Below are 15422 nucleotides of genomic sequence, written 5' to 3'. Positions count from 1 at the left end.
AAGATTTAAAGAAAAAAAATATGACCTGTTAGATGATTCTCCAAGTCATTACTATTGTCATTATCAAACAATAAAATTATATATTTATGCCTGGTCCACTCCCGTCTTACCCGCTATCTCTCAGATAACTCTCTTCTCGACCCTCTTCAATCTGGCTTCCGCTCTTTACACTCTACAGAAACTGCCCTCACTGAAGTCTCTAATGATCTACTAACAGCTAAATCTAATGGTCACTACTCCATGCTAATTCTCCTGGATCTCTCCGCAGCATTCGACACTGTGGATCATCAGCTCCTCCTCACTATGCTCCGCTCCATCGGCCTCAAGGATACCGTTCTCTCTTGGTTCTCCTCCTATCTCTCTGACCGATCCTTCACTGTATCTTTTGCTGGTTCCTCCTCCTCTCACCTTCCCCTTACTGTTGGGGTTCCTCAAGGATCAGTCCTAGGCCCCCTCCTCTTCTCTTTGTATACTGCCCCTATTGGACAAACAATCAGTAGATTTGGTTTCCAGTACCATCTCTATGCTGACGACACCCAATTATACACTTCTTCTCCTGTTATCACGCCGACCTTTTTAGAAAAACACCAGTGATTGTCTTACCACTGTCTCTAACATCATGTCCTCCCTCTATCTGAAACTGAACCTGTCAAAAACTGAACTCCTCGTGTTCTCTCCCTCTACTAACCTACCTTTGCCTGACATTGCCATCTCCGTGTGTGGTTCCACCATTACTCCAAAGCAACATGCCCGCTGCCTTGGGGTCATCCTTGATTCCGAGCTTTCATTCACCCCCCACATCCGATCACTGGCTCGCTCTTCTTATCTGCATCTCAAAAACATTTCTAGAATTCCCCCTTTTCTTACTTTCGACTCTGCAAAAACTCTTACTGTCTCACTTATTCATTCTCGTCTGGACTATTGTAACTCTCTACTAATCGGCCTCCCTCTTACCAAACTCTCCCCGCTCCAATCTGTCCTGAATGCTGCAGCCAGGATCATATTCCTCACCAACCGTTACACCGATGCCTCTACCTTGTGCCAGTCATTACGCTGGTTACCCATCCACTCCAGAATCCAGTACAAAACTACTACCCTCATCCACAAAGCACTCCATGGCTCAGCACCACCCTACATCTCCTCTCTGGTCTCAGTCTACCACCCTACCCGTGCCCTCCGCTCTGCTAATGACCTCAGGTTAGCATCCTCAATAATCAGAACCTCCCACTCCCGTCTCCAAGACTTTACACGTGCTGCGCCGATTCTTTGGAATGCACTACCTAGGTTAATACGATTAATCCCCAATCCCCACAGTTTTAAGCGTGCCCTAAAAACTCATTTGTTCAGACTGGCCTACCGCCTCAACGCATTAACCTAACTATCCCTGTGTGGCCTATTAAAAATAGAAAAAAAAACAAAACACATAATCAGGTTCCTCGCATCATGTTCTCATACACTTCATGCAGTTAATAGCCCTCGTTGTCTGTACTGCTACATACTTAGGCTGATAACCGGATCATGCAGCTTTACATGAACACCCGAGCCTTACACTATGGCGGGTCCAAATAACTAAAGCAATTGTTACCATCCACCTCTCGTGTCTCCCCTTTTCCTCATAGTTTGTAAGCTTGCGAGCAGGGCCCTCATTCCTCCTGGTATCTGTTTTGAACTGTGATTTCTGTTAGGGTATGTGCACACGTCCGGATTTCTTGCAGAAATTTCCTGAAGAAAACCGGAAATTTTCTGCAAGAAATCCGCATTTTTTTTTTGCGGTTTTTTCGCGGTTTTTTTAGCATTCTGCAAGCGTAATTAGCTTGCAGAATGCTAAAGTTTTCCAAGCGATCTGTAGCATCGCTTGGAAAACTGACTGACAGGTTGGTCACACTTGTCAAACATACTGTTTGACAAGTGTGACCAACTTTTTACTATAGATGCTGCTTATGCAGCATCTATAGTAAAAGATAGAATGTTTAAAAATAATTAAAAAAATGCTTATACTCACCTGCAGACCTCAGCGGCATCCGTTCCGTATAGACGGTGTGTGCGCGCAGGACCTTCCATGACGTCGCGGTCACGTGAGCGGTCACATGACCGGTCTCGACCAATCACAGGACCGTGACGTCATCGCAGGTCCTTCACCGCACACCAGCTACAGGAACCGAAGCGGCAGCATGCACCTGAGAGGCGGGAAGACATCGAAGGTGAGTATATCACTATTTTTTATTTTAATTCTTTTTTTTTTACCACTTATATGGTGCCCAGTCCGTGGAGGAGAGCCTCCTCTCCTCCACCCTGGGTACCAACCGCACATAATCTGCTTACTTCCCGCATGGTGTGCACAGCCCCGTGCGGGAAGTAAGCAGATCAATGGACTCCTAGGTGTGCGGAATCCCCGCAATTTTAATGAACATGTTGCTTTTTTTTCCGCGATGCGATTTTTTCGCGGAAAAAATCACAACATTTGCACAAAAAATGCAGAATACACTGTAAATAATAGGAGGCATAGGTTAGCGTTTTTTTCGCGTTTTTATAGCGAAAAAACGCGAAAAAAACTCGAAAAATCCTGAACGTGTGCACATGGCCTTATGCTGGAATGTCTATTGTCTGTACAAGTCCCCTCTATAAGTTGTAAAGCGCTGCGGAATATGTTGGCGCTATATAAATAAAAATTATTATTATTATATATTTATATACACAAGCAATGTAAGGCTACTGAAACATTGTATGTACCCCAAATAGGGATTTTTGTGTACTCACCGTAAAATCCTTTTCTCCGAGCCACTCATTGGGGGACACAGGACCATGGGTGTTATGCTGCTGTCACTAGGAGGCTGACACTAAGTTGAGACAAAAAAAGTTTAGCTCCTCCCCTGCAGTATACACCCTCGTGCTGGCTTCCAGAGACCCAGTTCAGTGCAAAAGCAGTAGGAGATTAATAACAAAAATAATATATAACATTAGAGTATAACATGTCAGAGAAAGTCAAGAACCAAAACGGTAACAAGCTGTAAGGCTAACAGGGTGGGTGCTGTGTCCCCCAATGAGTGGCTCGGAGAAAAGGATTTTACGGCGAGTACACAAAAATCCCTATTTCTCCTTCACCACATTGGGGGACACAGGACCATGGGACGTCCCAAAGCAGTCCCTGGGTAGGGAACAATACAACCAAATAACTCTGTGTACCATCTGACGTATAAATGCACAACGGCCGCCTGCAGAATACGTCTGCCAAGGGCCGCATCTGCGGAAGAATGAGTGTGGACGTTGTAGTGCTTTGTGAAAGTATGCAGGCTAGACCATGTCGCGGCCTTGCAAACCTGCTCTGCCGACGCCTGGTGCCGAATAGCCCAGGAAGCACCAACTGACCGAGTAGAGTGAGCTCTAACCCCCGCCGGGATAGGCTTGCCCCTGACCCGATAAGCTTCTTGGATAGCCGATCGGATCCATCTGGCTATCGTAGCCTTAGACGCGGCTGAACCCTTCCTGTGACCCTCAGAGAGGATAGAGAGGGAATCCGATTTGCGGAAAGGGGCAGTCCTAGAAACGTACCTCCTGAGAGCCCGTACCACGTCCAAAGTGTGAAGGGCCTTTTCGACCCTATGTTTTGGCTGTGGGCAAAAGGAGGGAAGAATGATATCTTCATTAAGGTGAAAAGATGACACCACCTTAGGGAGAAAAGCGGGAGATGGGCGTAAGACTACTTTGTCCTGGTGGAAGGAAAGGAAGGGCGCCCTGCAGGAAAGTGCGTCCATCTCCGAGACGCGCCTGATAGACGTTACCGCCACAAGGAAGGCCACCTTCCATGAGAGAATAGATAGTGGGACGTCTAGCAGAGGTTCAAACGGAGGTTCCTGAAGGACGCTCAGGACCAAGTTGAGGTCCCAGGTCTCTAGTGGCATTCTGTAGGGGGGAACCACGTGGGAGACTCCTTGAATGAAGGTCCTGACTTGCGAGTTAGTAGCAATCTTATGCTGGAACAACACCGACAGCGCTGAAATCTGGCCCTTGAGGGAGCCGAGGGCCAGGCCGGAATCCTAGCCGGACTGGAGGAATTCCAGAATGAAGGGAATGGAGAAAACGAGAGGGGGACGGCCACGGAGTCTGCACCATGAGAAGAAGGCTTTCCAGGTGCGGTGGTAGATGCGAGCGGAAGACGTCTTGCGAGCTCTGATCATGGTGGAAATGACCTGCTGGGAGAAACCAGCTTGAGTTAGGATCCAGGTTTCAACAGCCACGCCGTCAAACGTAGGGCCTCTGAGCTCTGATGGTAGATCGGTCCTTGGCGCAGTAGATCTGGGCGGTCTGGTAACCGCCAAGGAACGTCGGAAACTAGATGCACCAGTTCCGCATACCATGCGCGACACGGCCAATCCGGGGCGATAAGGATCACCGGAATCCCCTCTATCTTGATTTTTCGGATCACCTTCGGCAACAGAGGAAGTGGAGGGAACGCGTACGGGAATCGGAACCGGTGCCATGGGAATATCAGTGCATCCACCCCGATGGCCTGGGGATCCCGAGAACGCGCTATGAAGTTGGGGACTTTGGCGTTGAGCCTGGACGCCATCAGATCCACGTCCGGAGTCCCCCAGCGAAGGCAGATTTGATGAAAAACATCTGGATGGAGCTCCCTCTCTCCCGAGGCGAGACCCTGACGGCTGAGAAAGTCCGCCGCCCAGTTCTCGACACCCGGAATGTGCACCACAGAAATGGTGGAGTGGTTGTCCTCGGTCCAACGGAGAATGTATGTGACCACCTGCATCGCTGCCCTGATGCGGGTGCCGCCTTGATGGTTTATGTACGCCACAGCTGTGACGTTGTCCGACTGTATTCGGGCTGGGTGACCTGCAAGCAGAGGGTGAAAACGTCTCAGGGCAAACCTGATAGCACGGATCTCCAGAATGTTTATGGGAAGTTTCGACTCCCGCATCGACCAGCGCCCCTGGGCAGTGTGGTGGAGAAACACCGCTCCCCAACCGAGGAGACTGGCGTCGGTGGACACTACCAGCCAATGGATCGGAAGAAAAAACCTCCCCTGGTGGAGAGTGGACTCCAAAGTCCACGTGAGCGCTTGCCTGGTCCGCGGGGGTAGAGGGCATGGTCGGTCGAGGGTAAAGGGACTCCTGTCCCAATTGTCCAGTAGAGCTTGTTGTAAGGGACGGAAATGCAGTTGGGCGAAGGGAATGGCTTCCATTGAGGCCACCATCTTCCCCAGGATCTTCATGGCAAACCGAATGGACTGCGGGCAAGGGCGAGAAAGCTTCCGGGCCCCCTGTTGAAGCGCTTGGGCCTTGGACTGAGGAAGAAAGACCAGCCCCTTGGACGTGTCTAGGATCATGCCTAGGAAAGAGATCCTTCGAGCTGGAACAGGGGAGGATTTGTCCAGGTTGATTAACCAGCCTAGGCGCGAAAGGGAATCCAACGTGATGCGGACACTTGCCTCGCAGGCATGAAAAGATGGACCTTTGACCAGAAGGTCGTCTAGGTATGGCAACACGACCACTCCTCGGGAGTGCAGAATGGCCATGACAGCCGCCATGACCTTCGTGAATACCCTGGGTGCTGTGGCAAGACCGAAGGGTAAGGCCGTGAATTGAAAATGGTCCTCTTGGATGGCGAAACGGAGGAACCTTTGATGTGGTGGAAAAATTGGAATGTGAAGATAAGCATCTCTGACGTCTATTGACGCTAGAAACTCGTCTCGCTCCAATGAGGAAATGACCGACCGAAGGGACTCCATCCGGAAGTGCCGTAGTTTTACGTGCTTGTTTAGGAGCTTCAAGTCCAAGATGGGGCGTACGGACCCGTCCTTCTTTGGCACGACGAAGAGGTTTGAGTAGAAACCTCTGAATTTCTCGTGTTCCGGAACCGGAACGATAACCCTGTTTTGGCGGAGGGATTCGATGGCGCAGTGAAGAGCGTGAGACTGAGTTCCCGAAGTCGGGAGACGAGAGGGAAAGAACCGAGCTGGAAGGGAGGTGGAGAATTCTATTTTGTAACCAGACGACACCAGGTCTCTGACCCATTCGTCGGGGATGACGGAAAGCCAGACATGACGAAAGAAGCAGGCGTCCGCCTACCTCGGTGGTGTCGACTGGAATTCTCCCCGAGTCATTGTGAAGGAAATCTGGCAGGACTAGAACCTCTGGTTCTGGGTTGTCTAGGTTTTCCTCGCCAGGACTGATTTGGTCTGTAAGAAGGCCGAGATTCTCTGTCTGTGCGTGTAGATAGTTCTGTTCTAGACGATGCAGTGGAGTTGGACCAGAAAGGGCCACCCCGAAAGGGGCGAAAACGAAAATGCTGTTGGCGCTGAAAAGCAGCTTTTGGCCTGTGTTGAGGGAGGAACTTGCTTTTTCCCCCCGTAGCATCGGAAATAAGTTGGTCCAATTTTTCTCCAAATAGGCGTCCGCCCTGAAAGGGGAGAGAAATTAGAGACTTTTTTGAGGAGGAATCCGCCCGCCACTCTCTAAGCCAGATAGCTCTCCTGATGGTGACGACGTTTGAAGCCGCGGTTGCCGCACAGTCTGCTGCGTCTAAAGATGCGTACATCACATAATCTGCGGCCATAGCAATTTGTTTGGCGAGGTCCGCCGCATCAGACGGAAGAGCCTGGTCCTGAATGGAATGTGCTAGAGTCTCTGCCCAGGAAACCATAGCTTTGGCGACCCATGCCGCAGCGAAGGAAGGGGATAGGGAGGAACCTGAGGCTTCATACACTGAGTGCGCCAGGGAATCCAACTGGCGCTCTGTGGGACTTTTAATTGATGCCCCGTCAGGTACTGATAACAGCGTTTTGGTAGCCAAACGCCACACCGGAGGATCTACCAGCGGTGGTTCCGTCCAATCCTTAACCAGCTCTGAGGAAAAAGGATATTTAGATTCCAGAGCCTTTTTGCCCGTAAAGCGTTTGTCCGGTCGCTCCCTGTGCCTCTTAACTATCTGTAGAAAAACCGGATGGGAGGCGAACACCTTATGAGATCGCTTGTTTCTAGTGAAAGAAACTGCGTGCTCCGGAGCTGAATTAGGGTCATCATTAATCTTTAGCGCATGATTGACAGCCTCAATAAGGGAGTCAACAGTTGAGCGGAACTCCGGAGAATCCGGGTCCATGGACGCCTCAGACTCATACTCAGAGTCGTGATCGCTTCTAGCCCCTGGAGAGGGTGAGCGAGAAGTGGAGCTATTGAAAGCTGAATGGTGTGGTGAATGATCAGGAGAGGTAGTGCGGATCCGTTTTGCGGATGTCCGAACCTCCTGTGGGTGAGAGCGGCCCCTGCTGGCCGAAGATTCCCCTGAAGCAGAGGGGTCTGTTAACCCAGGAAAACGACCACCCCGCTCCCCAGAGGGGTCATGAAGGGATTCAATCGCCTTAGCTAGCGAAGCCACGGATTGAGACAGTGACGCGGCCCACCCAGGGGGGCTAGGAACACTGGGGTCGGTGGCGGCGGAGGGCTCTTGGGCACATTGGGCATCACAGGCTGGGCAGAGCGGGGAGCTTTGAGGCCTGGGGAGAGGAGCCTGGCAGGTGGTACAAGCAGAGAAAATAGAATTATTCTTACCGTTAATTCGGTTTCTAGGAGCCTTCCACGACAGCCACCAGGAGGTTGTCTCCACACCCTAATGGGGGACAGGAAGCACAAGAGGTTAAAAACCCCTCCCATTAACCAGTGACTTACAACTGAACCCATAGCACCGGTTACCTTTTAGGTTCTCAGAAAAAAATTATCCAAGAACATCGGGAGGGAATTAATGCTGTCGTGGAAGGCTCCTAGAAACCGAATTAACGGTAAGAATAATTCTATTTTCTCTAGTAGCCTTCCACGACAGCCACCAGGAGGAATGCCAACCAATTCTGTATCTAGGGAGGGACCACAGCCTGAAGAACCTTTCGGCCAAAGGCAAGATCCCGGTTGGACCAGAAGTCCAAACTATAATGCTTAGTAAAAGTGTGCAAGGAAGACCATGTTGCTGCCCTGCAAATCTGCTCTGTTGAAGCACCAGCTCTTTCAGCCCAAGAGACAGAAGTAGATCTGGTGGAATGGGCTTTTAGGCCCGCAGGAACAGCTATATTCTGAGTTAGATATGCTTCAGCAATGGCCTTCTTTATCCAGTTGGCAATGGTACTCTTCGCTACCTTCTTGCCCTTGTTTCTGCCAGAAAGATGAACAAAGAGATTTTTGTCTATTCTGAACGATTTAGTATGTTCTAAATAGTACAATACTATACGAAGTACATCCAAAGTATGAAATCTGTGTTCTTCCGGATTTGAAGGATTGTGACAGAACGATGGGAGGACTATATCCTGTGATCGATGAAATTCCGACACTACCTTTGGAAGAAAACATGGATCTGGTCGGAACACGATGGAGTCATCTCTTATGGTAAGATAAGGCTCTCTAGTTGAAAGGGCCTGTATTTCCCCCACTCGTCTTGCAGTAGAAATTGCAACCAAGAAAGCCGTTTTGCAGGACAGAAGTTGCGTGGAACAGGATGATAAAGGCTCAAACGGAGGAGCTGTAAGGCCCTTTAGAACTATGTTTAAGTCCCATGATGGTACAAAAATTTGTTTTCTTGGACAATGCCTTGATGCTGCGACCATAAATCTCTTTATCCAACGATGACCTGCAAGGTCTTGATCGAAGACAGAGCTCAAGGCTGACACCTGAACTTTCAAGGTACTTGGCTTCAGCCCCAACTCCAAACCTTTTTGTATGAAATCTAAAATCTGTGATATATTAGGATGGAAAGGGTCAGGATTATGAGGATAACACCACGAGGAAAATCTATTCCAAATTTTGCCATATATGGCATTGGTGATAGGTTTTCTAGACTTCTGCAGGGTAGAGATTACTGACTCTGAAAGACCTTTAGCTCTTAGTACCTGGGCTTCAATAGCCAGGCTGCCAGATTGAACCTTTGTGGTTCCGGATGATAAAAGGGGCCTTGGCAGAGAAGATCTTCTGATGCTTGAAGAAAAACTGGACCATCCACCTTCAGTTCTTTTATGAGGTGGTATCAGCTTCTTTTCGGCCATGCCGGAGCTACTAGGATAGTCTGGACTTGATCGTCCCGGATCTTCCGGAGGGTCTTCGCAAGTAACGGTATTGGAGGGAACACGTATGCTAGATGAAACCTCCATGCATGAGCGAAGGCGTCTACTCCTCGAGACCTGTCTCTGGGGTTTAGGGAGAAGTTCTCGACCTGTGCATTCTGGCCTGACGCTAGAAGGTCTATATCGGGAAGTCCCCATCTGTCCGTCAACATTCTGAAAAGGTCTGCCTTCAGGCTCCATTCTCCTGGATGCAAGTCGTGACAACTTAGGAGATCCGCATGAATGTTCACTGACCCCCTGAGGTGTATTACTGAAAGTGAGAGGAGATGTTTCTCTGCCCAGCAAAATATTCTGTTTGATATTGCTCTCAACTGGTTGAACTTCGGACTTCCCTGGTGTTTTAGATGCGCAACAGTCGTCATATTGTCCGAGTAAATTCTGACATGTTGACCAATAATGAGACTGCTGGCCGCCAGAAGGGCCCTCTCCACTGCCATCAATTCTTTGGAGTTGGAGGAACTGGAGCTTTCTCTCTGATTCCAGTGACCCTGGAATGGGATCTGCGAGACAACTGCTCCCCAACCTTTTTGACTGGCATCCGTTGTCACCGTGATCAGTGGATCTTGTACCCAGTCTACTCCTTTTAGCAGGTTTGATTGGATCGCCCACCAGGTTAACGAGACCTTTACCTTCCCAGGAGTGTACACGCTCCTGTTCAGGGAATTTGGATTCCCGTTCCAGTTCCCTAAGATGTGTGCCTGCAGTACTCTTGAGTGGCTCTGAGCCCACTGGACTGATTGTATACAGGCCGTCATTGACCCCAGGAGAGACATTGCGGCCCGTAGAGTCGGAGAACGTTGTTTTTTGAAGTCTGAGACCTTGGAAATTAGATTTATTTGGTGTTCCTCTGGTAGGAAAGATTTCTGATTTTCTGAATCCAAGAGGACCCCGAGGAATTTCCTCACCTTTGATGGTGATAGCTGAGACTTTTTTAGATTTGGTATCCAACCCAAAAGTTGTAAGATGTTCAGAGTTTTAGAAATTCTCTGAGAATTTCGGCGGAAGGACCAATTATTAGAAGGTCGTCCAAGTACGGCACTATAGCTATGTCTTGGCTCCTGATATGGGCTACCGTTTCTGCCATGACTCTGGAAAACACCCTTGGGGCTGAGGAGATCCCGAAGGGGAGAACATTGTATTGGAAATGCAAGATTTTTTGATTGATTTGGACCGCAAATCTTAGGTATTTCCTGTGACGAGGATGCATTGGAATATGGAAATAGGCATCCTTGAGTTCTATTGTTGCCATATATGAATGAGGAGTGATTAGAGGGATGGCTGTTTTTACTGACTCCATCTTGAACTTGCGGTAAGTTATATATTTGTTGAGAGCTTTCAGATTTATTATAATCCGAGATTGCCCGGAAGGCTTTTTTATCATGAAGATACGGGAATAGTGCCCTTTCCCTTGCTCGTTCACCAGGACCATGGAGATAGCTCGAGTCTAGCAAGTCCTGAATTCCAGCCATCATCAACTTTTGAGTCTCCCGAGATGACGGGGAGGTGACTCTTACGATCCTGGGGGGAGGTGCATCGAACTCTATCAGAAGCCCCTGTTGTATAACACTGACCACCCAGGGGCTGTTGGAGATATTCTGCCAACTGTGAACGAAGTTCGAAAGCCTCCCCCCTACCAGATCGAAGTAATTGTTTTTCTTGTTGAGTTTGCTGGGGAATAAGGATGTTTTTAGGCTTCCCCTTAGCATAACTCCACCTCCCGGTTTTTCCTTTCCCTTTACCCTGGGAGGGCTGGGACTGGGAGGCTCGAAAAAAACGCTTCCTGGGAGGTCTCTGTTCAGGAAGAGTTTTCTTTCTGTCTGTGGCTTTCTCTAAGATGTCATCTAATGAGGGCCCAAACACATAGTCACCCTTAAAGGGAATGGAACATAGTTTTATTTTGGAGGTGACATCTCCACTCCACATTTTTAACCAGAGAGCTCTTCTGGCTGAATTTGTCTGGACCAAGGATCTGGCTGCCACCCGGATAGATTCCAGTGAGGCGTCTGCGAGGAACCCAGTTGCTCTATGCAGAATAGGCAGGGAGTCCAGAACTTCCTCTCTCGGAGTACCCTGAGAGATGTGGTTTTCTAGCTCTTCTATCCAGCAGAAGAGAGAGCGGGCCACACAGGTGGATGCAATATTGAATCTTAGGGCTGAGGTAGACGTTTCCCAGGATTTTTTGAGAAGGCTCTCAATCTTCCTATCTAAGGGGTCTTTCAACTGGGAGGAATCCTCGAACGGCAGAGCCGTTTTTTTAGCCACTCTAGCCACCTGAACATCAATTTTTGGGATGTTCCATTTTATTGAGTCCTCATCAAGAGGAAACCGATGTTTAAAGTCTGGAGGAGTTAGACGCTTCTCAGGCAATTCCCATTCATTATTAATCATATCTATTATGCTTTTATGGACGGGAAAACCAGGCTGTTTTTCAGTATGTATACCGAATAATTCGTCTTGTATAGACTGAGGAACTGATTCCTCTTTTAGCCCCATGGTGTTTCTCACTGCAGACACCAATTCCTCAATGTATTCAGAGGAAAAAAGATATTTCCTAATTTCCGCAGATTTATGGGGCAACACATCCTCCCATTTGACTGAAGAAGACGTATAAGATCCCTCAGACTCTGACTCAGAATACTCCTGGATTTTCCTCTTTTTGGGGAGAGATGCACCAGGTGAGGAGGGTGGTGGTGGTGGAGGCGGGGCGAGCGTGGCCAGGAGGTTTGAACCTCTTGCCTAACCAAGGAGCGGATTTCCTCAATCAATGAAGGGTGTTCCGCCCGGACAATTTTATCTGTACAAGGTTGGCACAACTTTTTCTCCCAATCTAGTGGCATTTTCACATTACAGGTAGCACATTTGCATTTGGTAATGTTTTTAGGGCCAGACTTGACTCCCTGCAAAGAGAGAGGAAGCGGAGTAAGAAGGTGCATATAAGACTACCTTTAAATGGGACCCATCTCTGCCACACTTACTAGGGCTTGAGGAGCGCTGGGCTCTGCAGCTGTAGGGCAAGACGAATCCATGCTTACAGCAGGCTTACCTGAGACGTCTTCGCAGCTTATATAGAAAATAAGCCTGCACCAGCGCGAGGCAATTCGCCGCCCCTCCCCCTCCGCCGTCCCAGGCAGGCGTGCGAGGATGCAGCGTGCCTCACACGCCGTTCGGTGATCCATAGCGCTGGACTGTGTCGCTCCTGTACAGGAGTGCCGACCCGGAAGTGGAGTATCACCTGACTTCCGGGTCGCCGAACAGCGTGCGCAGGAGGGGGAGACACCGGAGAGCTCAGGGAGCCCTCCGGGATGGGCTCACCGGCCAGCTTTGTCCCCGCAGGAGGACCGGGAACGCGGTCCCAGAATCTGGAGGAGACGGGAGGCACAGCGCAGGAGGAAGCCCCGAGGGACCCGACCATTAGTGCCCGGCAGAAGAAAAATAGAAACACCAGGTACACTGCTAGAGCCGCCGCTGCAGCGCACCAGTAACCTCTCCATGCCCCATGGGGGACAGGAAAGATACTGGTTAATGGGAGGTGGGAGGGGTTTTTAACCTCTTGTGCTTCCTGTCCCCCATTAGGGTTTGGAGACAACCTCCTGGTGGCTGTCGTGGAAGGCTACTAGAGAAAAAGGTTGCATGTACCTTAGTAATCTTTTTACCCCTTGACTGGGACATGTTGCACCCTAATGAAATGAATAAAGCCTGCTATGAGGAAGCTGAGGGGTAACGCTGCAGGGAAGCAGCTAGTGCCGTCTCCTTACCCGGTCCTGTGCCCCGCAATAGCTGGAGAAGGAGAAATCCTCCGTAGGGAGAGAAAACCGGCCGGCGCTGCGTGCAACAGGAAGGAATATGGCTGCCAAGACTCTGAGATGTGATCTCGCAGGGAGCGAGAAGCGCCAGAAGCGTGGGAGGGGCCGTAGGAATGATGCGTGGAGTGGGCGGAGCTTACCGGAGTGCGGCCTAGGAGAAGGCCGAAGCCAGGGACTAAATTTCCGGCCTCGGCTGGCGCGCACCCGCGGACCACGGTGAAAAGAGCTGCGGCGCTATGGTAAGGATCCTGCCTTAAGGAGCCCCTAATAAGAGTGACCGCCCTTAGAAAAAAGCCGACCCCAGAGAATACACAGCGGCACAAGCGTGCGCTGACTACACTTACCCCAATAAAGCGCCCGGGGTAAATGGGACGGTGCAGGGTTGGGGGAGCCTCCATCCACCGTCCCCCTGAAAGTGGGGTGGAGAGGAACCGTCCGCCTCCTTCCATCATCCGCTCTTTTTCAGTGGTGATGCAGTGGGGGCTGCACGGACGCCACGGTAGAGTAGTGCCACTGTACAGCCAAGGGTGAAACCTGGTGGGCAGGGCAGATGTCCGGCAATAAGGCCTGGCTGCAGAAGAGGATACTGGAGGTAACACTCCAGTGCTCGTCTGTAAATCGGGGGGAGATCGGTGCCCGTGAAAGGGGCCCGTCGCCCATAAAGGTCAGCTCAGGCAGTGGCTTCCCACGTCGCAGGAGAGGATACGGAGAGGTAAAACTCCCGTGCTCGCCTGTTGTTGGTTCGGGGAGATCGGAACATGAAAGAATCCGTCGCCCTCTTCGTCCGGAATAACAAGGTTTAAATCCAGTGTGCCTCCTACAGACACTAAGCTTGAACTGGGTCTCTGGAAGCCAGCATGAGGGTGTATACTGCAGGGGAGGAGCTAACCTTTTTTGTCTCAGCTTAGTGTCAGCCTCCTAGTGACAGCAGCATAACACCCATGGTCCTGTGTCCCCCAATGTGGCGAAGGAGAAATTAAAAACTACAGTTTAGGGGGCATTAAAAAAAAGTCCTCACAGCTCCAGTATAGGAAGAAGAAATGTATTAGAATAATTTTTAAAAACTTTGTTAGACCCTTAACTTTATTCTTCCTGCGCTGGAGTTGTGTGAGGACTTGTCTTTTGCACCCCGAACTGTAGTTTTTAATGTTTTTTTTTTTCAATTTTGGGTACATAACAATGTTTTCATAGCCTTTTATTGCTTTTTTTGGAGGGGCGTTGAAAGAAAAAAAAAAAAAACCGCTGTCAGGTTTTTGTTCTTTATATTTCACATACACATTTTTTTAAACAATAAAAGTCAAATGATTTAAACTTTTAATTATTCTTTATCCCTTTTAGAGGACTCTGCACCGTCCTTCATTTCATCACAACCTGCAGTATAGAATAGAAATGCCCATCTCCTATAAAGCCCAGACACTTGGTGGGCTCCATGGGGAGTACAAAGATGGCAGCCGTCAGTTATCCCCCAGCTACAATGGCTGCCTGAACGGTGATGTAGGACAATCACACCACGTAATCTGACTGCAGCATTGAAGTGGTTAAACAGCAGCAATCACAGCTCTAGAATACATATTATAGCCACCAAACACGACAAGCGATGTATACATAAGGGGTTAACGTCACTACGATCTGCCATGACGTTATCTATGAGGGTCTGACCGCTGTAGATGGAAGGATGCCATTTTGGCATTTCTTCTACATCCATGTATCGGCTTTATAGGGAACCATGACACAATTGCCGTAGTTCTCCTGCGCCGCAGGGGACACTGGCGAGGGTCTCAGCTGTGAGACCCCCTACTCATGTATGACGTGACGGCCTGTCCTAGTGTAACCTGCCTCCTAGATGTACCAGCGAGCAGGGCATTATACACTTCCACGTACGCCAGCATATTGCTGATGGTTTCCTAGCTGGGCGATTCGGGAGGAGAGTTTAATCTTCCGTTCTCTCCTGCAGATCCACAATGCCCCCGAGCTGGCGCTGTACTGTGAGGGCTTCTTCCTGCAAAACATGAGGCCCCTGCTGGAACAGGAATCCTTCAGACAACTGATCTACGGCCGGAACAGCAAAGTGCAAGGTCTGGACGCCCTGACGGACTTGAAAAGCACATTGGTCAATCGCATTAAAGACATTTATATCTCCTGCCGCGTGTGAGCGGGACCGGATGGCCCGTGTGTGTATAAAGCAGAGAATTGTTGCACAATTATAATGAGCCGAGTGTTGTAGAATAGTGGACAATATGTAATTATATGTAGATAGACCCACTACCTGAAAACAATGCAGGGGTGACCATCATTGTTCGCTGCCCCTCCCCCATAACACTGGCTGGGCCCTGCAGTGATCAATGGGTTCACTATGGCGCAGTCATTTGCACCTTATACGTTGCCTGACAATTCCCTTCACAGAGTGATAGCACTTGTGTAATCCAGACCGGTTATAGATCGCGTCACCTCTTAAAATCGGAATAGTAACATGTAAAATAATAAATCAATTATTGGGTAAAAGCAGA

At 49.5% G+C, this 15422-nt stretch overlaps 1 protein-coding gene across 2 annotated transcripts in view; it reads left to right on the top strand.

The window, feature by feature from the left end:
- Positions 1-15421, top strand: part of ABTB2 (ankyrin repeat and BTB domain containing 2) — a 150032-nt gene extending 134611 nt beyond the window's left edge. For both annotated transcript variants that reach the window (XM_077286996.1, XM_077286995.1), the window contains exon 17: positions 14870-15421. In XM_077286996.1, coding sequence (XP_077143111.1) covers positions 14870-15067 — 198 coding nt within the window. In that variant the 3' untranslated portion in view covers positions 15068-15421. The remainder of the gene's footprint in view (positions 1-14869) is intronic.
- Position 15422: the final 1 nt, after the last annotated feature.

The sequence above is a fragment of the Ranitomeya variabilis genome, chromosome 2 (genome assembly GCF_051348905.1).
Source record: "Ranitomeya variabilis isolate aRanVar5 chromosome 2, aRanVar5.hap1, whole genome shotgun sequence".
Classification (NCBI taxonomy): domain Eukaryota; kingdom Metazoa; phylum Chordata; class Amphibia; order Anura; family Dendrobatidae; genus Ranitomeya; species Ranitomeya variabilis.
The sequence above is the reverse complement of the archived record's forward strand: the minus strand, read 5'-3'. Positions and strand labels throughout refer to the sequence as shown.